This window comes from Girardinichthys multiradiatus, chromosome 9 (genome assembly GCF_021462225.1).
Source record: "Girardinichthys multiradiatus isolate DD_20200921_A chromosome 9, DD_fGirMul_XY1, whole genome shotgun sequence".
NCBI lineage: Eukaryota > Metazoa > Chordata > Actinopteri > Cyprinodontiformes > Goodeidae > Girardinichthys > Girardinichthys multiradiatus.
The window spans coordinates 44,236,044-44,261,316 of NC_061802.1; the positions used below are offsets into that span (position 1 = coordinate 44,236,044).

The following is a 25,273-nucleotide window of genomic DNA, read 5'->3' on the forward strand; positions in this document are numbered from 1 at the left end:
CACCTGTTAAATACACATTCCCCCCTTGTGTGAGCTTTAAACTATTTAAAACAAAATAATTTATACAACACGATATTTTTTTTCATAATGCCCAAAGACGAATTAAAACACCTAATGAAAAAAAAAAGGCTAAACAAGATTTTACACATGAAAGTGATGGATTTATGCATAAAAGATTTTCATTGTAAATCTTGTGTCGCCCATAGTCTGCTGGAGATGAGCACTATCTCCCCCTATGGAATGAGCGGTATAGAAGATGAATGAATGAATGAAGATTTGCATTGTACATTCAGACTGTAGGTGGCGCTACTGATCTGATGCCATTTTCCGTTCACTACAGAGAAGAAGAACAGAAGTTCTTCCATGGAAACGGGGGACGCTAGTCTGCTGGTGTGAGTAAAAAGTAAAAACAAGATGAAAAGGATGTTATTATGTTGTCTGGTGTTGGTCGGGTATTGCTGAATTGTTTAGAGACGTTATGATATCTCAGAACGAACCCAAAGAAAGAGCAAGATGCAGTTAAAACAAGCTAATATCGGGTTAGCTACCAACTAGCTGAGAACGTTTCTCCAGTGTAGTAAAAACCATAGAAAGGAACATGTAACACCAGAAACGATCCACACAGCTTTTGAGAAGCAGCTGAAAGATGTGGAAGGTAAGCGGTCGGAGTTCGGCTCTGGACCGAGCGCAGGCGCTGCTGTCAGCTAAAAGGAGCAGCGGAGGAGACGGAGGAGGCTCCACACGGGACTCACCGACCAAAACACAGGTATGTACAGACACTGTCATGTTTAAAGTGTCATGTTTAAAGTGTGTTTTCATCCGATTCGTGGCGGGTAAAGAAGTATATAAATATTTATATTGGAAAGATCTGGATTTTTGTTTCAGCTGCAAAGGGGGAAACCTGACGAGCTCTTGGATGAATTTGAGAAGGAGTTGTTGAGGTAAAAAAATAGTCATGGTAAAAATAAAGAACACTCGTTCATTTTCAGGCTTTAACTTATGAAGATATAACAAATCTGGTCCTTAATATAAATGATTTTATCTAAACTCAGTCGAAAACACACAACAGATTCCACACTTAATAAATGTTAGAGTGAAAATATCTGTGTTTTTGTTCCTTTGTATAATCATTCTTCATGTCTATTTTTTGCTGCCATTTAAATATGCTTCAGGGCATAACTTGAGTCATATCAGAAGGAACTTAGGAAGCAAAATTACATTCATGTGTCTTAATTTCCTGGAGTACTATTGAAGGAGATTCTTCATTGTGTCAGATTAGTGTCAAAGGCAGCTGAAACTAGAACAACTTGTGGCACTCAGATTCTAGGTTCTAAAATTATTTAAAGACAAAGCTAAAAAGGAAGAGCCATGACTGAAAAACTATTAATAGCAACAACTCTCAGTAGTCATTGTCTGTCTGACTTTATCAGTCTCTCACATCATGGAGGAAAACCTTGGCCTATTCTTCTTTACATTATTTCGGTTCTATGAGACATGCAGATGTTTGTTTCTGCACCGTTCTCTTAAGATCTTCACAGCTTTTCAATCAGACTGAAGCGTGGACTGCGGCTGGAACATTTAGAACCTTTGATTCTTTCTTTTACAGCCATTGTGTTTTTGATTAGCTTGCTTTCCTTCAAATGACCCAGTGTGGGGTGAGGCATCACCAGTTAGACAGAACAAATGACATTGGTATATTATGATCGATTCGGTGACTTTAATGACCCCAATTCCTGCAAAACAAGCCCAAATGATCATCTTCACCTTCATCACCAAGCTAGACAGTTCATCTGAGGCATTTGTTCTAATGGGCCAGACATATTTTTAGACTTTAATTCAGATGCAACTTTCCAAACCTAAGCTGTTCTGCCATATTTATTGTAGTGAGAAAAGGCTTTCTACTTCAACGCTTCCAAACAATCATACTTGTTCAGTCTTTTGCTAATGGTTCTGTCAAACAGTTTAATCTATAACATGCTAACTGAGGCCTGTAGAGCCTGAGAAGAAGCAGCCGGCTGAGACGTCTCCTTCTGGGTACACTGGCAGATGTTTCCATGTGTACATAATCTTTCTTTCTGTAGAATGATGGACTTCAAACTGTTTAGAAATTACCTCAGAACTTTTGCCAGATTGTTTGGCACTAACACTTGCTACTCCATGGTCATTGCCAAAGCCTGGTTGGCATAGTGGTAACACGCCTGTATACTTCAGGGTTTACCTTGTCTTTCATTAACATATTTCAGTTTAACTTCATTGTTGTTAACAACTGATGAAAATGTGGAATCTGTTGTGTTTTTCCATCTCCGAATGAGGAGCTTCCTGATCCCGGCAAACACTCTGCTTCAGCAGGAGGAAACAGCTACTTAATTTGCTAACCCGCCTCAAAGTGGTCAGGGTGTGAGTTGCAAACTGTCAAAATGACAGATGGCCTTCAGATGGCCTTATTCCGTCACCATTTAGGAAGAAATGGTCAAAACTGGTGTCAAACTGTGATGGCTGGATGACTGGGTCAGAGCATCTCCAAACTGCAGCTTTTGAGGGCTGTTTCCACTCTGCAGAGGTCAGTATTAAGGCTGCACAATATATTGCAAATATATGATCACTAAATCAGCGCATTCAATATTGATATCACAAAGGACCATTTGGAGGGCAATAATTCTTGGCTACTATCTTCCAGGTGTTATGAACTTGCACTTTTAATGTCAATATTAAACCAGTTGTACAGAGTCTCACAGCAGCAGATGCTCATCACAGATAACATTTCCCATAATGCTAAAGGTCTCAGTGATGAAAGCACAGATGAGAAGGAAACAAAAAGCTTCCAAGGAAGGACGTCCCATTCCCGCCCTTGTAAAAAGCTTTATGTTTTATTACCAATAAAGTTAAAATAAAGAATTTCAGTCAGACTCAAATCAGGACACCACCTGATCAGGAATCATTAGTCAAACAACTTTCAGTCGGTCAAGAATTATCCAATGAATACCAGGCCGACATGGTGTTGTATGATGGAACAATCGATGAAAAGGGTAATTTGAGCACTGGCGTTTGCTGACAGCAAGCGCTATACATACATGGAATTAACACAGACAACTTCTCTCCAAAATATAAGAATTTATCAAGAAAACAATTCAACTCCAAATTAAAGCATTTTAATTACCAAACTCTTTAACTAGGCTAGAAACAACTCAACTAAGCAAACTAACAAGCAAAATGAAAGAATAAGGGAAACTCATGAACTATATACAGATGAATTAAAAAAGGAGAACCAATAAAAAATATTGCAATAATCAGTTTAAAGTGGATATTTATTTTTAAGAACCATGGTTTATTTTGAGGAATTTAATGAACATTATTTTAATAAAATAATTTAAAGAATGATTTGTCAAATTAGAAATCAGTAACATTTTGGACAATTGATTCTTAATGCTGTTTTAATCAGCCAGTATTATCTTGTTAAAATAATATTTTTAGGAAATGTTATTTGCTGAATTAGAAATCAATTATCTTTTGAACAATTGATCTTACTGTTGTTAACTGGCTGTGTCATGGAGTAATGGACTACTAAAATGGCGATGAGAATGTTTATGGACCTTCACAAGATGGCGACGAGCTGGATATAAATAGTTGACCTTTGTGGTGCTAACATTACCGATTGGCAATGGAAGAAGGTGGTTCTTTACATAACATGGATGTTTGGGCACCTAGCTTACCTGGGGAACAGATGGCACCAGAACCAGGATGCACTGTGGAAAAAAGGCAAGTCAGCAGAGGCTTTGTTATGTTTATGACAATTTTCTGCTGAGAAATCCTGGGTTCTGCCATCCATGTGGATGTTACGTTGATGTGTACCATCTAACTAAGCATTGCTGCAGTCCACATACACCGAGAGTCTCAACCACCAGTCCTTGTGGGCCAGTGTCCCGCAACCTTTGGATCAGAATCAGCTTTGTTGGCCAAAATTGTGTCAACAAACAAGGAATCTGACTTTGGTTTCACAAGCCCATAGCGTACAGACATTAAGTATAAAAATATACATTATAGGAAATGAAATAAAAGATAAAAAGAACAATATATACATACAGTTCGTTCGTACTCCAATTTTTTTATTTTCTTTTTCAGTTTTTTTATAAAGGCAGGGTGTGATTATGCAAATATGCTTATTTTGTTTCACAGTAGATCAGCTGACTACTCAGGCTGTAAGTTGTTCATTGTAGACATACAGGGGTTGGACAATGAAACTGAAACACCTGTCATTTTAGTGTGGGAGGTACTCGTACTCGTCGTCTTCCGCTTATCCGGGACCGGGTCGCGGGGGCAGCAGACTCAGCAGAGACGCTCAGACGTCCCTCTCTCCAGACACCTCCTCCAGTTCCTCCAGGGGGAGCCCAGGGCGTTCCCAGGCCAGTCGAGAGACATAGTCCCTCCAGCGTGTCCTGGGCCGACCCCTGGGCCTCCTCCCGGTGGGACGTGCCTGGAACACCTCCCGAGGAAGGCGTCCAGGAGGCATCCGGTATAGATGCCCAAGCCACCTCAACTGGCTCCTCTCGATGTGGAGAAGCAGCGGCTCTACTCTGAGCCCCTCCCGGATGGCCGAGCTCCTCACCCTATCTCTAAGGGAGAGTCCGGCCACCCTACGGAGGAAGCTCATTTCAGCCACTTGTATCCGGGATCTCGTTCTTTTGGTCATGACCCAAAGTTCATGGCCATAGGTGAGGGTAGGAACGTAGACCGACCGGTAAATTGAGAGCTTTGCTTTTCGGCTCAGCTCTCTCTTCACCACAACGGACCGGCACAGTGCCCCCATTACTGTGGCAGCCGCACCGATCCGTCTGTCGATCTCCCGCTCCATTCTTCCCTCACTCGTGAACAAGACCCCGAGATACTTAAACTCCTCCACTTGAGGCAGGAACTCCCCTCCAACCTGAAGAGGACAAGCCACCCTTTTCCATGTGTGTGTGTGGGAGGTTTCATGGCTAAATTGGACCAGCCTGGTAGCTGGTCTTCATTGATTGCACATTGCACCAGTAAGAGCAGAGTGTGAAGGTTCAATTATCAGGGTAAGAGCACAGTTTTGCTCAAAATATTGAAATGCACACAACATTATGGGTAACATTCCAGAGTTCAAAAGAGGACAAATTGTTGGTGCACGTCTTGCTGGCACATCTGTGACCAAGACAGCAAGTCTTTGTGATGTATCAAGAGCCACGGTATCCAGGGTAATGTCAGCATACCACCAAGAAGGACGAACCACATCCAACAGGATTAACTGTGGATGCAAGAGGAAGCTGTTTGAAAGGGATGTTCAGGTGCTAACCCGGATTGTATCCAAAAAACATAAAACCACGGCCGCCCAAATCACGACAAAATTAAATGTGCACCTCAACTCTCCTGTTTCCACCAGAACTGTCTGTCGGGAGCTCCACAGGGTCAATATACACGGCCGGGCTGCTATAGCCAAACCTTTGGTCACTCATGCCAATGCCAAACGTCGGTTTCAATGGTGCAAGGAGCGCAAATCTTGGGCTGTGGACAATGTGAAACATGTATTGTTCTCTGATGACTCCACCTTTACTGTTTTCCCCACATCCGGGAGAGTTACGGTGTGGAGAAGCCCCCAAGAAGCGTACCACCCAGACTGTTGCATGCCCAGAGTGAAGCATGGGGGTGGATCAGTGATGGTTTGGGCTGCCATATCATGACATTCCCTTGGCCCAATACTTGTGCTAGATGGGCGCGTCACTGCCAAGGACTACCGAACCATTCTTGAGGACCATGTGCATCCAATGGTTCAAACATTGTATCCTGAAGGCGGTGCCATGTATCAGGATGACAATGCACCAATACACACAGCAAGACTGGTGAAAGATTGGTTTGATGAACATGAAAATGAAGTTGAACATCTTCCATGGCCTGCACAGTCACCAGATCTAAATATTATTGAGCCACTTTGGGGTGTTTTGGAGGAACGAGTCAGGAAACGTTTTCCTCCACCAGTATCACGTAGTGACCTGGCCACTATCCTGCAAGAAGAATGGCTTAAAATCCCTCTGACCACTGTGCAGGACTTGTATATGTCATTCCCAAGATGAATTGACGCTGTATTGGCCACAAAAGGAGGCCCTACACCATACTAATAAATTATTGTGGTCTAAAACCAGGTGTTTCAGTTTCATTGTCCAACCTCTTTAGATCGGCTTCAACACACCTGAATCATATAACTGTTTTTTAACAGGACTCTCTATAACCTGATTGCATACTCATTCTACCACTGTGCTGTGAAGCAGAATAAAATCCACAGCAACTATTCAAGGAGGCAGTCCAGCTATTTGTTTCAGGTGCGTTACCGAAGAGATCCATCCGCAGGGATGCATCTAAAAGTTGCAGGAAACTAGCACTCGAAGACTGGAGTTTGAGACCACTGATTTACACCCTTTAATGAAAACAGTCCCTTGTGGTTGTGGGCTCTTTGAGGATAATGCAACCTACCAAAAATAGTAAATGGTTCAGGAATGCTTTGGGGAGTGCAGCAAGTTAGAGGTGTTTACTTGGCCCCAGATATGAATCCATTTGAGCATCTGTGGGATGTGCTGGACAAACGACTCTGATCCATGAAGCCACAGCTATGCAACTTAAAGGGTCTCAAAGGATGTACTGCTAACATTGTGGTACCACAAGATACAACAACAAGCCTTCAAGGGTCTAATGGAGTCCATGTCTCAACAGGTCAAGACCATTTTAATGGCAAAAGGGGGAATCAACTTATTATTGGATCATAATTTTGTGGCTGATTGGTGTAGAAATTTCATCAAAGGCAGAGGTAGTTTGAGTGGTTTGGAGACAAGGTTTGAGAAGCATTGCTCAGATGGTTTGGTAGAAGAACTGTGAATATGGATCTGCCAGGGAAAAAAGAAGACCACAGGGAAGATTTATGGATGTGGTGATGGAGGATATGCAGAGGGTTGGTGCAACAGAGGAGGATGTTACAAGACACAGTGACATGGAGGCAGATTAGGGTCCAACGAACGAACAGGAGGAAGTAAGATGGCAATAATGCAGTCTAAACGTAAAGTACTTCCAAGTGAATCCAAATGAGAGCAGAGGTCACAAGTATCATCCAAATGTTCAAGTAGAAGTAGCCATTTTAGGGAATGTTATCTGTGTTACTGTTAGGAAATTGTGATTTTAGGGGCTCAGCCCAGAAATGGAACAATTTAACACATAAATCACATCATTTTTAGACAGTTGGAAAGTGAAATGAAGTTAATGTGTTATTTAAGGCATCTATAATAATGGCTACTCATGGAACATGGAAAGTAATAAAACAGGCTCAATCTGAGTTCTCGTTCGGCTTTACTAGTGATTGCATTGTTAGCAGCAGGACAGTTTGGAATCCACAGATGCAGCTATTCAGCTGATTAAACTTGTTTAAGCGTGAATAAAATGCAATATTTTCTCATATGCTGGTAATGAGATGTAGGATCTGCTAATTAAGCTGGTCCTGTTAACAGTGAAATGTTCTGCTTTTTTCTGTAGATGACAAAAATGAAACAAAAAATCAAGTATTTCATTCTACCTTTGTGCTGAAAAGCAGCATAAAATCAAGGGTAACTGCTCACATTCTTTGACATGATTTGTGCGACAGCTTAGTACATAAACAAATGTGTTAAAACGTTCTTTCTGTCCAGGGTGGCTCCTTCAGAACCAGATCTGTTCCTCCAAACAGCCACACTTTCTTCCCTGACCTGAGTGACCTGTCCTCAGAGAGCTCTGCTTCTGAGCACGGCGCTGAAGCCACCGGACCTGCTAATACACAAGAAGACCCTGAGAGAAAGGGAGATTCCTCCAAGGTAACTTACAGTGATGTCATCATCAAATATTGTTGTATCTCATGGACTATATACAGTGCAAGGGAAATTTATTGGCACCCCGGTCAAGATGTGTATAAAGCCTTAAAATAAAATTGCAGTAACATAATTTCACTCTGAAAGATTTAGAAAACAATCCACCTAAAATACCTTTTTAATCAAAGGTGACATAATTATTGATACATCTAATAATCGAAGTAAAACAAAACAGTAAAGCATTTTGCTCATTTATAATTTCCTTTTTTAAGCTGATTGGAGTTTCTGTTTACCGCTGATTGGTAGATCAATTGTGTTTCCCTGGAGAATAAATATGATGTGACACTGGAGCCCCCAAGCACTAGGCTAGATGAGGATCCACATTCATTTTGCCACCACACATGTTGAACAGTAAAACAATCTCTAGATCTCACTGTTGGAGAACTACTGTAAATAATGTCCTCCTCTGGTCACCTGGTTTCCATAACAACCAACAACTGGTTGTTTTTTGATTGATGCCAGAATAAAGACTTAAAACATGCAAAGTTAGCTTAATTTTGGTGGAACCTTAACTGGAAGAGTTTGCTTTGATCAGTTGAGACTAAGACTAACTTTAGTCAATAAACTCTCCAGGTGAGTTTGGTATAAAACAAAGGAAGGATAAAGCAGAAATCAGCTCATGTCCACTGTTAGGTATAGTGAAAGATCTGTGATGCTGTGGGCCTGTTTCTCCTCCAAAGAGTCAATTAGAGTTCATTGCATAATGGGCTCTTTAAAATTGTTGCATTGAATGGTCAGAGTGAAATAAAAGGTGAGGTCAGGATGACCACTCAACACTCCATATAATTTAAGTCTATCATTTAACTGAGTCTTTAAACTTTGGTTTGATTCTTTCTATTATCTATTTATAATTTTTCTTTAGGATCTCAAGCCTCAGAGTTCAGTGGGAGAAGGCAGCAGATTCTTAAAGAAGGCTCCAAAACCAGCTAACAGCAGCCATTCGCCTGTCAGCAGGAATCGAGCCCAGCGTGGCTCTCAGGCTCCAGTCTTACGTAGACTGGCTGAAATCGAGAGTCATGTCCGGAGCCGCAAGCAGGTGCTGGAGCAGGCTAAACAGGCCACAGCAGCTGCCCTCCAGAACACTGAGGCCTCTGTGGAGCTGTCAGCACAGGCTGACAGTGACCAGAGCCAGAAGAAAAACCATTTCCTCAAACAAAAAACAGCAGGAGCTGTTCAACGCACTAATACTGCTTCCCCTGATGCAGCAAACCCTGCAGATGTTGGTGTTAGGTCCCGATCAAGAGCCAGTGATCCTGTTGTACATTCTGGAGGGTTGGAGAGGAAGCCCAGAAGAGTAATGAGTGGCATAAGTCTGGAAAGTGATGAAGAAGACATGAAGAAACTGATTGGTGACTCAGTAGAGTCACTTAGCATGTTAGGATCTGTGAAAATGCCACACAGGGTAGGTTTGCTTTCACTTCGTCTACTTCCATCATTTCAAGGTAGTCTAACTATAAAACCCTCTGAAAAAATCTGTTATTTCAGAGTATTGGAAACGTTTTTCTTTCTTTTACCTTCAAACAAAAAATGTTCACTTTAAATATGCAACTGTTTGCATTCCAAGTCATCAGATTATGTGTAATTAATATGATAAACTGTTTGCAATGAAGACGTAGAGGTAAGAGATATGAATATAATTTATCCACAAGTCTGTTGGTGTAAAAGCTGTTTCTAGGCAATAATAATAATAGGATCAGTCTGCAGAATTTATTTCTGTACATAACTAACTGACTGACTGTTTCTGTGGCTGCCTGGCATTGGGTTGAAAAATGCCATCAAACCACATAGAAACTGGTTTACTAAAAACACGTTTTAAATTAATAGCTTTAAACGTTTCTGGAATCTTCATTCCTCCAAGTGTTTAGATGAGATGAAAAGCTAAAATGAACAGTAATACGTTTCTGTAGTCTAGAGAAAGCATGGCTGCCTGAGATTCTCACCGTATGATAGGCTTGAGTGAAAATAAACAGTTTATGATATAACATTATTCACCTAAAATTTTAAAGAAGGATAAACTGTATGACATGATCTGATTACAGAAGGCTGATCCGGTAGTTCACATTCAGAGGCGGTGAAGGATAAAAGTAAAAAAAACTGTGCTGCAGGTTCTTTGTTAGAGGTCATAAATAAATAAATAGAAAACAAAATCATTCCAAAATGATGCTAATTATGCAGGACATGTCCCTAAACTCATAAAGTGCTTCAGAAAACATGCTGTTTGCTGATGTGTATAGAGACAGGAAATGGTGGGAGTTCTCAGTTTTGATGTATTGAATGAATAAGAAAACATTAACATTTTTCCGTATTTGATCTGCTGATGACTGCTGGGAACCGATCAAGGGAAAATTGGACCTTCCAGCTCCTGATCTATTTGGTTTCATGTAAAATCGAGAAATGAAAACTATTCCATCAGCAGCTAAAATCATAACATATTGATCATCACAATTATATTACCATTATTTATACATTTCTTTTTTTTTTTTTTTGACATGCTAGATGGATTAAATATTAGATTTCAAGCTGGCTAAGGAGAGCTCCCAGTCAGCTGTTTAACAGATATGCTGATCATAGCTTTCCAACTGTAGTTTCAAAACAGGGTTAATTTAAAAAAATTGATGGGTGGTGTTCCTTTTGTTTCCTAGCTATTACTTCCAAACAGCCTTATTTTTCTTTATTGTAAGCATAGAAAAAGTATAGTTGCTTTCTTTCAACCAGCCGACCAGAGGTGAGCAGCAACAAGATGTGGGAAGAGAACACTGGTTATTTTTCAGACAGCTGGAAAAAAACTGATCAATCCCTAACTTTCTCAGTCCTCTGAGACCATAGGAACTGTGTGACGGGAAGCTGCAACCTTTATAACTTTATTATTTACGGATACCAGTAACAGGGCCATGTCCTGTCTGGACACTCAGAGGTGTGACAGCACAAAGCCAAGTAGGAAAGATATCAGCAATGACCTTGAGAAGCAACCTTCACTGCCAATCAATCAGGGAAGGGTTATGAGATAGGCTTATTTTGGTCAATAATGAAGTCATGCTTATTTAAAAACTTTTATCTATTGTTCTTGGAAAAACAGTGAGCTGCTTTAAACGTTACATTTCCCTGAAACATTCTTATTGAGTATAGTATTTATTCAAATGAAGATTCTTATGAAGAAAATAAAGTGATCCTCCTGCTCCTCCAGCAGCAGCACGAGGATCAAAGCAAAATATGCTAATGTATTAGTTTCAAAATAATTGTTTATTGATGATTACATTGTTTTTGTGATTTAGAGCGTTTGAATAATTAAGCTCTGTTATAAGGCCTATTCCAAAGAAATCAACCATTCTTCAATAAAACATATTATTTATTAGTGAATAATATTTAAAATGGCTGCCAAACCTTGCAGGAGTGAATGTCTCAGCAGGTTCACCACTAGGTCAGTCTGAGCAACATTCAACTAAATCATTTTGGTCTCAAACCAAGCACAGCAGCACATTTCCATGGGAACTGGATATAAAAAGATGAATGAAATTGTTGAAATAACCGGGCCAGGGTCCAGACCTCGACCTGATTGAAATGCTGTAGGGGGACCTGAAGAGAGCTCTGTATAAACAGGAGTGCTTCACTTACGTGCAGCAACATTATAAAGGAAAGGTGCAAAGACTTCCTCCACAGTGAAGTGACAGACTGGTAAGGTCTCACAGGAGACAACTGAATCATAAGGCAGAGGTAGACTTTTACACAGTCAAATATTAAAACTGCTAATGGATATAGGATGTGTTTTTAAACAGAAAATATTGGATTTTTCCCTGGATTGCATTCACTGAAGCCATCAAGGGGATTTTATGAAAGCTGACTGCCTTATTGATCTGAAAAAGTGAAAGCTGCTTTTTTTCCGCCTCACACAGACACTCAGCAGTCACAGCCCATCCCCTCCTGCTGCCGCCTGCTCTTCATCACCCTCCAACGTCGCACCACCACGCTCTCCTGCTTCTCCGTCACGTCGCAGTTCCCCTTTTCGATTCACCGGCCAGGCCCATGCCCAGTTCAGTCCCTCTGTGCTCTCCCCCTCGCCCTCTCCTCCCCATGCCCACCCCTCACATCCAGACCGACTGGGTTCATCTCAGAATCCAGACACTCTGCAGCGGCGCTCCCACTCGTCCTCGTCAAGTCGTGATGAAGTACTTTCTCTGGAGGACGTGATTCCTGTGAAGCCTGCTTCTGAAGATCCACACAGTCACATGAGTTCAGTTTCTTCAGAAGGTGAGAGGTATCATTGATCAGTGGAGTTTAACATTATTTAGCCTTTATTAAACATTGCTGCATATTGATCTTGTGAGTACTTCCTTAACTCCATTATGTTTGTCCTTCCTTCATCTCATGCATCCCAGAAGCCCTAGAAGGTACATACACTGACCATTGAACTTTTTCACATTTGTCACGTTCCAACAAAAATGTCAATATATTTAATTTAATTTTTATTCTTGGGAACACCCACTTCCCCGGCTCCTTCAGAGTTAGCATGGAACTCTTAGCTGCTTCTCCGATTATCAATGTTCTATAACAGAACAGCTGAATTTATACTTAAAATAAAACTAACAGAGGTGGACCCTGTTTACTATTTAGCAGACGTCTGAAGATGGTTGTACTGGATTTTAGTCAGCAGTATCAGAATAAAGGCGGGCTGAATTAAGTGTTTGAAAAAAAGTGACTTACTTGCTAACTAACTGATCGTCCTTTAATCGGGTGTCTTAATTTTTTTTCAACACTGTATTCCGAGTATCAGATGCTCACACTTTCTGTGCCCTGTTGGATAAACCTTTATTCCATAGATGTCCCAAGATGCTAAAGGATACACACAATGTTGGAAACACAGATAAGAGAGGGGGATGTCATCTGATACTGTCATCACAATTTTACCAATAATATTCGCCGTTACATGATATTTCTAGGCTAAATTCAGACGCCTGCCACGACATGTCTTTCAGAGTTTTAGTGGAGGAGAGTGAATACTATTGGAAGACATTAAGCTTTCAACAAGGATGTAGCAAAGATGCTACATCTGTCTGAGGCGTCTGTGTGCATCAACATTTAAAACTTTATTTGTTTTTCGGCAGACTTCAAGATCAATGTGATGACACTTGATGAGCTTATTCCTGCATCTACTGGAACAGCTTCAGAAACGCCAGGAAGACAGGTGGGAAATGAAAGACTGCTCTTCTGTAAACATTATCAGTTTTTAAAAGTGTTAGTTGTCTGTTTGTCTTTTGGTTCAGGATCTCATCAAATTACTAAAAAAGTCCATTTACAATTTTGTTCTTGCTGCCTAAACAGAATGAAAACAAACTGGTCGACCCTGTTCCTGGATCCCAAAGTAGACACCAGCGTTCGCCACAGGAGGAGATGCAAGAGGTGGTTCCAGACTATCACAGTGACTTTGACAGTGATTCTAGCGCCAGGCAGATCTCAGAACACCTGGGACATGATGATGAGGATGAAGCAGAGGTGCGGTCAGAGGTCAGACAGGTTTCCTGGACAGACGAATCTCACAAGAACACAAACGATGATTATTCCTCTATTTTCTCTGAGCCAAGTTGCTTCAGTGTCCGCCGGACTTCAAATCTAGGTCAGAGGTCGGAGTCCTTAAGCAAAAGCAGAACTTCAATGACACGTAGCAGCTGGAGCTCATCTCAGTATTTAAGAAGGCGTGCCTCAACCAGGAGGAATTTTAAAGAGGCAGCAGTACAAACTCAACCGGATCCACTGGCTGACTCCTGGTCAGCTGGTTAGTTCATGCTCATGTGTTATTTGTACCTATCAGATGTAATAGAGAACCGTTCTCTCACACAATGTTCTCATTAGCGTTTATCAAAGCGAGTTACGATCATGTTAATGAAACTTTTCCTGACCTGGAGCTCTCATTTCTCTTAAGGTGTTGCCCCACTGGACTCCACAGTGAGCAGGATGTACATGAGGCCCACTGCTGTGGTCCCCCATACTGACAGTGCAGAGAGATTGGAAGGTAGGTCTGCTGACCCTGGGCAGAAAGCCATATTGGGGAACACTGATGGCTGATTGGCTCTGAACCTAAAGTGGTGCAGTGTCTCCATCTATGGGTGAAATGCTGGTTTGCAGGTTGCTTTCAAAAGTCCTGTTTGTTCCAGAGGAAGAAAACAGCATCCAGCTCTCAGATTTCTGGTTGTCTCATGATGCTCTTATATTCTATTCATGTTTTTTTAGCTTGAACTACTTTATCAGGCAATCCACTGCAGAACTATACAGGCTGAGAAAATGTGAAATAGATTTCAAGTTAGAAAGCCCAGTATTAATAATATTCACACATTATGGCTGCTATTATTTTTTAGAAAAACTCAAATAATTAAATGTTCTGCTGTGAGCCTCTGTTAAGTCTTCTGATGATAGACCCATTACCCGATACACTTTTTATCTGACCAGGTTTTACTTATACAAAGAAACCTTTTTTGGTCCAATTCTTCAGTGGAATAATAATTAACTACACTAAAAAATAAGCTACATTTTCCACATATTTCCTGTTTATTTTCACCTTAACAATCATTGGACATATAATCTGTAAGAACTACAGGTATCAGGACCTTCTCTACAAGGCCAGTAAGGATATCAAACCTTGCCAGTTCTTTTATAGCGCTATTGACCAGTTTTGTTTTACTCCATCAGCCATCAGCAGGTTTGACCCAGCTGCATTTGCGCTCAATGAAATGCTGAAACAGCAGCTCACCATGACGAAGCAGTTCATGGACCGCAGCGAACACCTCCACTCCTGCTTGCTAAGAAGCCTGGGACCACCCAACTACAGATACACCACACTGGAGGAAACCATCCAGGCAATGCTTACACACTTGTTGCTGGATCTTCATTGGTGATTTATGCATTTCTTGTCTTAAAATGATTTTAATGATGTATGTTTGCTCTTTTGCATTTCCAATTGTTTTTACAGAACATCTGTAAGCACAAACATTCCAAACCTACAAAGGAGAAAGCCTAGAGGAGGTTCTGCAGGAAATGATGGGCTACCAGAGGGCGTCACAGCTGCTTCAGAGACATCCTGCAGCCGCCACAGATTCACATGCTGCTGTGCCAGGACAAAAACATTTTATTAATGGATTTATAGAAAGAAAAACAACTGACAGAAAGTTAATACAGTACTGTTGAAAGTGCTGTTTCCAATACTTTGGATATTCAGAACAGTTTTTCCAGTATGAAGTCACTGCACAGCAGACATGAACAAGCAGCAGGAACTTGAACATGTTCCTCATTAACATCAGCCATGTAAATAAAGCCACATGATGAAGTAACAAAATGTTTATTTAAAAAGTTACAGTAATTCTTTTTCAGTCTTGGACTGTCAGCATGGTGCGTTCGAACAGTAAGCACAGAACAACAATGATCAGCTATGTGAGGTTAAAGTTGAAGGCACAAATTCCGGCTTTAGTGTAAGTCATTAGTAGGGCTCATTGAAGGGGTAATATGGATGTCCTGCATCCCTGGGAACTCGCTTTCCTTCCACCTGAAACATTTCAAACCAATGTTAGTTTCTACAGTGTTTATGTTAATACTCACTTATTGCAACTCTCTGCTGTCGACCTACTTATACTGTCTGAGAACACTACCCCAAGCTTTTACTGACACCCATTAAGCTGACTCATTAATGACATTGTGGGCCAGAATTTAGGTTTTTTGCTACAAATGGCTGGAGAGCCTCCTAGAACAGTAAAAATGACCCTGGTAATAATACTAAGCATAACAAGAAGGAGAACATGCTGTGTACTTACATCAATCATTGGTACAATGTAGCGCCAGCCTCTGTTTAGCACTGTGATGCTTTTCATTTCTTCTGCTTCAAGGGTAAAGTCAAACACCTGAAAGAAAAACAGGTTGACAACTTTTTAAGTAGAAATGGCTTTTTAAAACCTGCAGATAAAGCAAAGGGACTACCTGAATGTTCTCCTTGATGCGTGACTCTGTCACGCTCTTGGGAATCGTTACTACTCCTCGCTGTGTCTGCCATCTGCAAGGACCAGAGGTCAGTTTAACACTTCCTTGTTGCAACAGATGATTTAAGCCAGACATCTAATAACATGTCAGGTCTCTTTAAATAAAGAAATATACGAATTCTGGAGAAAAATAGACGTGTGCACCACTATTCTGAACTAAAGAAAAGTTATTAAATAATAATAAGAAGAATTATTAATAGGGTTGCACCAATTGCACTTTTCTGGCCGATCTCAGATTACCCATCTTTAAAAAGCCTGGCCTGCCGATTCTGATTCTGTTTTTTGTTTTTTTATAACTGACACTGTCAGGTGTTATAAGGTCACAAGACGCCTTCAATATTCCAATCAACAATATTGAACAATACCCGCCAAACAATACAAACGTGTTTTACCTGCACATGAGGTGAGGCTCTCAAATATAAATGAAACATTTAGAACTTTGCAGTTTCTTTAGTCTTCCATTTTTCAAATTTTAAAAAGAAATAAAACTTGCACAATAGGTTAGACAAGTGGATAAGATCCGTTGATAAGATCAGTTTCAAGTGTAAGTATTGGTTAATTACTAATCTCCCAAAATTAAAGAAATTGGGGCCTATCAATTGGTACACCCCTAATAATAAATGTATTTGTATAGTCTCCACAGTGTTTTACAATGATTAAAATAAAACAAGGAATAATTTAGCGTAGAGATGTAAAAAATGTCACACACATCACCCCAGTGCTTATATTTAGACCTGGCAGGTGCTGATTTAAGGCCTTAAAGACTCGGCCATGCACATGAACATTTAAAAGATCAGACAAATACAATAGGGCCAAACTATTTAGAGCTTTAAAACAAGCATTAAAAGTTTGCAATCAACTCTAAACGGAATGAGGAGCCAGTGAAGGGATTGAAGTATCAGTGCGATGCGATGTTTCCATAGAGATGGGCAGCAGCATTCTGTATGGTTTGGAGGCATCAATACTCCGATATCCTTGTTCAGTAGAACAATGTGAGCCCTCGGGCTTTGGGGAAAGAAAAGAACTGGTTCCAGAATGTTTCAGGTTTGACATTTGCTCCTAAATCTTCACTAGGCAGCATTATGAAGCATGCTTCTGACTTTAAAAGATAAAATGTGCCACAAACACTACAGTGGTTCTGGTGAGCAGCAATGAAACGGCCCTTTTCTTTGGAACTTTTCTGCAAAATGAGCAAGTACCATAGTACTAGCGTGGAGTAATTAGTCTTGAATTGTCAGGGATTCCTGACAAGCGCTGCAGCAGCATTTTTCCAGAATATTTGACACAGGTCAATTCTGGAGGACATAAAAAGTCTGTGCTACATGCATGCATGTCCAGTTATTAGTAAAATCACCTCAGGATGATCTGAGCAGGGGACCTCTTATACTTCTCTGCAAGTGAGAGAATGGCTGACTCCTCTAGCAGGATGGGTTCATCTGGATGTTTCCAGGCTCGGTCAGGGGACCCCAGAGGACTGTACGCAGTCATCACTAGACCCCGATCTCGACAGTGCGCCAGCAGATCTACCTGGGCCAGATATGGATGGCTCTCTACCTGCCAGACAAAGATACAGACGTCAGTGCAGCTAACGTTCTTCATTCATCATCTTCACAAACATCACATACCTGTAGAACAGTAGGTTTAATGCTGGCCACAGACAGGATGTCGTCAACCTGCCTGCTGTTGAAGTTGGACAGGCCAATGGATCGAACAAGGCCCTTCTCCACCAGCTTCTCCATGGCTGCCCAGGTCACCTTATAGTCTGTGTCATCGTACAGCAAGGTGCCATCCTCTGTTCTAGGAAAAGAAACGTCTCCACGTCTAGCAAACACAGAAGGAGAGTTACATGTCTGCCATAGTCAAGTACAGTTTATCTGCAGACATCTCAGATTTTAGGTTTAGGTCCACCTTTAGTAATCGGAAAATTTACGTTTTCATCAATGTTATTTCAGACATGGGCAAAACTTAAGGTTCTTTTATTAATTAAAGATGAAGCCAGCATAGAAAAATCATATGCACATTTACTGCTTCAAAAGGTGCTGCTAATCAATGAAACTGCAAAAACCTCAAGAGCTTCACTTGACACTTCACAGGCCTCGCCTAACATGTAAACTTCAGGATTATACAATTAAAATTAAACTGAATAATCATGAGCTGTTTAGAAGGACTGTTGGAAGAAAATCTACTTTTCTCTACAAAGAGTATGACTTTATACAGCTGCATGTTGATAAACCACAACATCTCTGAATCATTGTCCTTTGGACAGAAGAGACCAAAGTAGAAATGTTGGGCCGTAGTCCTCTGCACAGCACCATGGTTGCCAAACGCCTCTTATTAACTGACAGGCATGGTGGTGGCAGTGTGATGGCTTGGGTTCAGCTAGCTGCCACAGGACCTGAAGTCTCCTGTGTAATAAAGTATTATAGAATCAAAAATGACACCATTGGGCACATTCCTCTCTCTCTCATGACCTTCGCTGCCTCCAGGCCCCACTCTTATAATAATAACTGTGAATAAAGGGCACTAGTACCACAAACACATTGGGGAAAAAAAGAGATGCCATCCATCTGATAGCTGTAGCTTAACTGAAATTTGGTCAGGCAAACTCTACAACATCATGGCTGAAAAAAAAGTAGGCATTGCAATCCAAATCAGAATCAGTTCAACATAATTAAACTTAGGTGGGTCCTGAAAAGGAGCAGTGCATAAATGAATGTCGGCAAACGTCAATGAATTGGACCAAAGCCATATTTTCTCCACAACAATTAAGAGACTGAAAGTCCGAAGCCAACCACAGTTACTGCAACTAAAGAGGGTTCTACAAGGCGCTGGACCACAGTGGAGACATGCCGTTTTCTCATGACTGTAGATCACAAGTAACTGTTGCACATACTGGAATGCGTAGGGCCAGTGGATGAGGTAAAGGTCCAGGTACTCCAGCTTCAGGTCCTTCAGTGTTTTCAAGAGGGAGGGCTCAACATCTTCTGGGTGATGGCGGTTGTTCCACAGCTTAGAAGTGATGAAGACGTCCTCTCGTCTCAGAGACTGAGGAGCAAGACAAGAGTGTCAGGGTGGCATTAGTAAGGAGGGATATTATTAGGGTCTTAAATAGATCACGTTATTTAACTTTAAATCACCTTCATAACTCTTAAAGTAATAACGGTAACACATTAAACCCCATGCCTACTTCTAATGTGTGACATGAATGAAATAAATCAGAGGACAAAACGTTTTACAGCAATTGCAGAAAAAAACAATCTGTAAACAATGTTAAACATTTGATCCGATTTCAACATTTTGTGACAGCCTTGTCAGTGGAACATTTATCTGCATAATAGAAGACAGAAGAATAAGCAGTAGAAACATCAGCTAAGTCTCCACTATGATGTAGAAAGGCTGCTTTACCTTGTCTGGCCCGAGCATCTCCTGCAGAGCTTCTCCAATCTCAACTTCATTCCCATAGATGGCTGCACAATCAATGTGGCGATAGCCAGCTTCCAATGCCCATAGAACTGCTTGTTTCACCTGGAAGTTTAGATGAGCAGAGACTTGAACAGTTATGAAGAACACAGAAACCTATTTGAAGGTCTTAAAAAATTAAGAATTCCTACGTCTGATGGGATTTTATATCAACAGGTTGCCAACACACTGTATCCCACTTTAAAATTCACACACAAAACGTGGTGTAAATGACATAGGTTAGGCCACTTAATATACAGCAATACATAAAACTAAGGGCAGCATAACTGACACTTTTGTCCACTTGGAGGCAGTGAAACATTCTCAACACCTACATTCTCAGTTAGTAAAGCAGATAAACTCAATAATATCATAATAATGATGTTGATTTATATAGCCTCAATTTACAACAAATGTAATCTCAAGGCCTTTAATCAATCCAATCAGACAGAATCACATTTAATTACACATGTTCCAATGTCATCAAAATTCAGATGATTGTGCTAAGTGATGAAAACAACTGTCTAAAGAAGCCCAACCAACTGAATCAGGTCATTAACTTTGCAGCAATCCCTCATACTGAGCAAGCATGACAACAAACCAAACAGTTGCTGGAAAATATATAACCATATTCACTCATCTGCCTTCACACACAACCTTCAAGTGTCATCTTATTGTTAATCTATGGGGTTTCAAATAATGTCAACCCAACAGCTTCAACTCTTCTGGGAATGCTTTTACCAGGGTGCAAAAGCGTGTTTATGGGAATATCTGATCATTTGTGAGGTCAGACACTGATGTTGGACGAGTAGGCCTGGCTCCCAGTTGCCACTCTAAAAATCCTAGAGATCAGTCAACTTCTTCCACACCACATTCCCTCATCCATGTCTTGATGGACCTTGCTTTGTGCAGTGGTGTGCATGACAGATGAGAAAGGTGCTGTTTCCAAACTATTCCCAGATTTAACCATGAAACTGTCTAAAAGGCTTTGGTATGTTCAAGTATTAAGAGTTCCTTTCACTGGAGCAAAGAGGCTGAGTCCAACTCCTGAAAATCAGCTCATACTACAATATCCTCTGCACCAATCTTTACCCTTAGCACAATGCAGTCAGGTCACTGCTGTTCCCATGGTAACTGCAAACCCCAGACCCATCCACTGAATTACCAGACAGAAGGGCATTATTCATGACTCCCAGAGTCACTGTTCTAGAGTTCAGTGCTACTGCATCTGACGCTCTACATTGTTCTGTTCTGAACTAATCTGAAGACCACTTTATGTTTGGAGGTCTGGAGCTACAGACTCTAAAGGAAGTTGGTGAACTTTGCACACCATGTACCTCAGCATTTATTGACCCCACTGTGATTTTACGTGGCCTACCACCTCATGGTGGAGTAGCTGGCTCTCCCCGCTGCATCCACCTTGTTATAATACCACTAAAAGATGACTGTGGAATATTTAGTCGCAAGATAATTGTATGAATACGCCTATTGTACATATGGCATCAATCATGGTAGCATGCAGGAATTCACTGAGCTCCTAAATCTGAACCCTTCCTTAACAAATGTTTGGCGAAGAAATGCAGTCCTAGGTGCAGGCACTAATTCTATACAGAAGTAGGAATTTTATCACTAAACTCCACACAGTAACTGCAGTTAATCCTATTTCCAAATGTATTGATATTTATTGATGCTCTCATAGAATCAACAGCAGAGAAAATAATAAAATGCTGACAATCATTAGTTATTGGAATTGACTGTTTTTATGATAAATTGAAATTCTTATTCTAAGAAATGTTTATAACAACTCTAAACATGATAAATACCCTCCCCTACTGTAGAGCATCACTTAAAACAGATGAATAACATGATAAACATGCTACTTTTACCTGTCCTGGCTGACTCTTCCATGTTCCCAGCCCAAGGAGGGGCATCTTGCGCCCCGTGTTGAGAACTGCAAAGTCGTTCATGTCTCTCCAAAATACCTTAAAATGGACAAGACGAGAAATGTGGTTTACATTGAGGTCCGAGGCACACAGAAAAACACTAAATTGACCTTGAACATACTTATCATAATTACACAGATGTAAACACTATTCTGACTAGGACTGTTGAAAAACAATCCTTCAGGAGACATTAACTTGAACTAAATCTATTCAGACTGTGCTCTTGAGATTGTTCAAAAGGCAATGTAGATGCTACAATATCATATGAAAGGCTGGACACTGACTTACATTGTTCTAAACAACATACAGGAGAAGAGACTGTCGCATTAATGCAGTAACTTTCACATTTTAGAGGCTTTTAGCTCAAACTGTGGTACTACTGATGTTACTTGGGTCACACAGTTCAATCTCAAGCCACTTAACAGTCAAGAAAAGGAAACATTACAATCCTAACTCCAAAATGAAGCTACTGCAAAGTGCAGTGCACTGGATAAAAAACCCGTTAGAAACTGACAGCTTGTTATGGATAACTAATCAACCTGGGCACCTCTCAGCACAGGTGAACTACTGAAGCAGCACCTAGTGGCAAACAACACGATGAGAAAATATCATTACAGGGACAGTTGTGCTCAAAGTAATAGTGAGGAAAACTAAATTCTTAGAATTCTTTATTTTCAGCCTTGCATGGAGTAAATGTGGTCTCACTTTACAGAAAGCGAGGAAACAGGAAAATGATCTGTTAGAAAATAGATGTTTCAGCAGTTTTCTTTGCAAACTCAAACATTTACTGAATAAAGTGAAAAATGCTTGAAGATTTAGCTTTGCTGTGAATCACTGAACTTTTTTGTTGTTGTAAAAGCAGTTTTTGAGAACTGCTACACATCTCTGTTGCATAATGTTAAACAACTTCTGGCACCTGTTCAAAGTTATTTCTGCCCAGGATTTCTGCCCAGGGCTGGCATATACTGCATTTCTTAGATGAACTTTACAAACAGCATGCTGGCTGTCACCCCACATCTGTCATATTGAGTTAAGGTCCAGGGATTGGGCTGGCCACTCCATAACCTTAGTCTTGGTGCTCCTCAACCAGGACCCTGCTTGCTTACTCATGTTTTTACATCACATACTTGTTGAAACATGAGGCAACACGACCTCTGCAAGTACCATGATGCATTTAAAGCGATCTATAATCCCTTGTACGTGATAAATAGCTCTGACACCATAGTATGCCAAACATCCCTCTGTACAGGGATACCACCATGCATGTGGCTTGAATTCGATGTTTGGGGTTCATCTGACATACTTTCTGCATCCCCTAGACCCCAAAGGAGCAATCCTGCTTTCATCAGTCCACAAAATGTTACACCATGTCTCTTTAGGCCTGTAAACGCTTTCTTCAGCAAACCGTAGCCTCCTCTGCTCGGCTCAGCAACATTTCATCTATTCTTCAATATACTGAAATATTAGCTTACATTTTTTATTTAATGTCTTTCTGGGTTTGGTTTCCCTTTTAAAGCATTTGAGATCATTTTATCTAAACCAGCACCCTATTGTCATCACAAGATCAGCAACATGCATGTATTCGCTGTTGGTCTAGTTCTACTTTTAAGAACTCCATCCTACTTTTAAACAGCTAGAAATATCAAATACTTTAAAGTCCAGTAAACTGGACCGGATAATCCTAGACTAAAGGCAGAATACAAAACAGTGTTCTGTTTCTGAAACAAACAAAAACAGTTTTAAAAATCAACATTTACATATATTACAAATATTTGACAGAAGAGGAATTATTTTTAATAAACAGTTTTTAGTTCAGAACAATTCACTCCAGTTTTGACCAGTCAAATTATCTCAGAATTATGAATAAGAGCAGATCAAACTAACTTAAAAGAAGTAAAATAACGCTTTCTTCAGCATCCTGCCCGTCACACTCCGTCAGCAAAAAGAACAGGGAGACTTGTGGCAAAGGTAGTTGTTCATTAAAAGCAGTTACTTCAGCAGTTGACCAGTGCTCTTTTTAATCTGACATAACATTCATTGATGGAGTCTGGCTTGAGCAGGTGGGCTGTAGCCTAGAGGTTATCTGAACAGTCCCGGAACACACAGCAGGTACCAAATAAACTCTTAGGCAGTATGGGAGGTTAAAAGGCTTGCCTAAATACAGACAGAACAGGCTGCGGTGAAGTTTATGTACCAGCAGCATCTTCGTAACACCCCGCTCTGAGCGTAAAATGCACACCGTGGTTACCTGGGCGCACAATGGGCAGTCAGTGTCACAGTGGGAAGCAGAGCCATGCACATAGGGTTAGAGAGAACAAAAGAGTTAGCTGCCTCTGTTACAAAATTAAACTAGAGCGATCTGTATCTATTATGGTCTGGTTAAAAGACATCAGAGCATTACTGCTTTTAGGCTTTTAAAGGATGCACACTTTATACCTCTATTAGTTAGATGTAAACAGATGATTTCCTATGGCAGATGAAAAGAAAAAAACAGAACAAAATAAATTGTTATATAAAATAGTTGAAATTAAATTAAAAAAATACAAGTAAAATCAAAATTATATATGAAAGTGTGCAGAAGTTAGAGACATTTTGTTGACATGTTTTTCCCTAAACTGCAAGACATTTAGTAATCTTCTAAAGCATGCCTAATCTGTAGCCTTTCAGGATTTCTAAAGGTTTTTATTTCTATTTTTCTATAGAATCTCCAGCAGATAAAGAGCATCTGAAAGTCAAGGCTTTAAAAAGAAAAGAAAAAGAAATCTAACAAAGACATGGAACTTGAGAGATGCATTAGCCTTTAGTTAATGATGTATCATTTATTTCTGCCACAATGAGTCATAGGCAAGAGTTAAACTTAATAAACCAAACATATTCTTCTTAAATTTGTCAGGTAATGGACCGAAGATGTGTAAAACTAGCCTTAGCCCAGAACAACGTGTTGCAGAACATTTCAGGGTAAAAGGTATTTTATCTGTTTGTTTAAATCATAGACATTAAAACGTAGACGCCCTATCGAACGCTGAACGGCGTTCCGACGTCGCCGCCATTTTTGTGGAGTCAAGTTGGAGAGCCAAACTGCATCTTATGTGTTCAGCATTAAATTGTTCGAACCATTTATGTGTCCAAACCAAATCGTGGAGAGTTACGCTGTTTTGTAATAGTTCTCAAAAAAATATTGACTTTACTCTTGTAAAGAAAAAAAAAAAAAAACCTTTCTTAGCCTGGCCCTGATTCTCCGTCGTACCTACGGACATAAGTGTGTGAATAAATAAGATGAGGCATTAACGTAAATCTCTGTTAAAATGTGTTTTATAAAATAAAGTCCCTTTATTTGTATTAGTTCACATCACAGCCTTGCCTCCGGCATTATGGCGGACACAGGGTTACGCTTCAGCAGCGGGCCAACCCAGTCAAAGAGGCATCTACGTAAATGCGGTCTGTCAGATCACGTGACTTCCCGGATCTAGCAGCCAGCTGTGCGCGTGACTGAAATATATATATTTTGTAGTAACCGCTTCTTCTGTTAGCTAATGTTAGCAAACAACAGCAGCTCGCATTTATCGCAATTAAATTACTTACGCTGGATATTTTGAATACAACTAATAAATATGTGGTCACCAAAGTCATTCATCACCGCCTTCAATTTATTATACAGATATACTTGGTAAAGCCAAGTCGCACCTGCAGCTCACTTAATAAAGGCAACTAGCTAATGGTTCTCCAGAATGGCACTAATCCGTATATTCGCAGGGTTCATTGACCGCTATTCACGGCTAAACATTGAACACAGACAAGAAAAGTCAACAGTCATCTTACCCTCTTAGCGGCCTCACAGAATAAACGAGGTAACGCTCGCTTTAGGATTTGACTCCTGTATAAGAGCATGGCTGCTTGTTATCAGCCGTGAAATGACAGAATATTAACATGGCGCTTCCTGCTGTTCAACTCACCG

At 40.5% G+C, this 25,273-nt stretch overlaps 2 protein-coding genes across 3 annotated transcripts; one reads left to right on the forward strand and one right to left on the reverse strand.

Annotated features, from left to right (window-relative positions):
* Positions 1–349: 349 nt before the first annotated feature.
* Positions 350–15,228, forward strand: c9h19orf44 (chromosome 9 C19orf44 homolog). Of its 2 annotated transcripts, XM_047375226.1 has the most exons (10): positions 350–766; positions 7,686–7,847; positions 8,764–9,303; positions 11,792–12,146; positions 12,275–12,286; positions 13,001–13,080; positions 13,218–13,668; positions 13,816–13,905; positions 14,580–14,746; positions 14,860–15,228. In XM_047375226.1, the coding sequence occupies exons 1-10, from the start codon at positions 647–649 to the stop codon at positions 14,905–14,907; spliced, it is 2,025 nt and encodes a 674-aa protein (XP_047231182.1). In that variant the 5' UTR covers positions 350–646; the 3' UTR covers positions 14,908–15,228. The 2 variants fall into 2 exon arrangements, with proteins under 2 accessions (XP_047231182.1, XP_047231184.1); XM_047375228.1 differs by lacking the exon at positions 12,275–12,286.
* akr1a1b (aldo-keto reductase family 1, member A1b (aldehyde reductase)) lies at positions 15,210–25,273 on the reverse strand. The gene is made up of 9 exons (XM_047375229.1): positions 25,138–25,273; positions 21,262–21,357; positions 19,322–19,441; positions 18,810–18,961; positions 17,542–17,737; positions 17,271–17,470; positions 15,858–15,930; positions 15,695–15,781; positions 15,210–15,429 (listed from the first exon to the last, which is right to left on the reverse strand). The coding sequence occupies exons 1-9, from the start codon at positions 25,204–25,206 to the stop codon at positions 15,364–15,366; spliced, it is 1,059 nt and encodes a 352-aa protein (XP_047231185.1). The 5' UTR covers positions 25,207–25,273; the 3' UTR covers positions 15,210–15,363.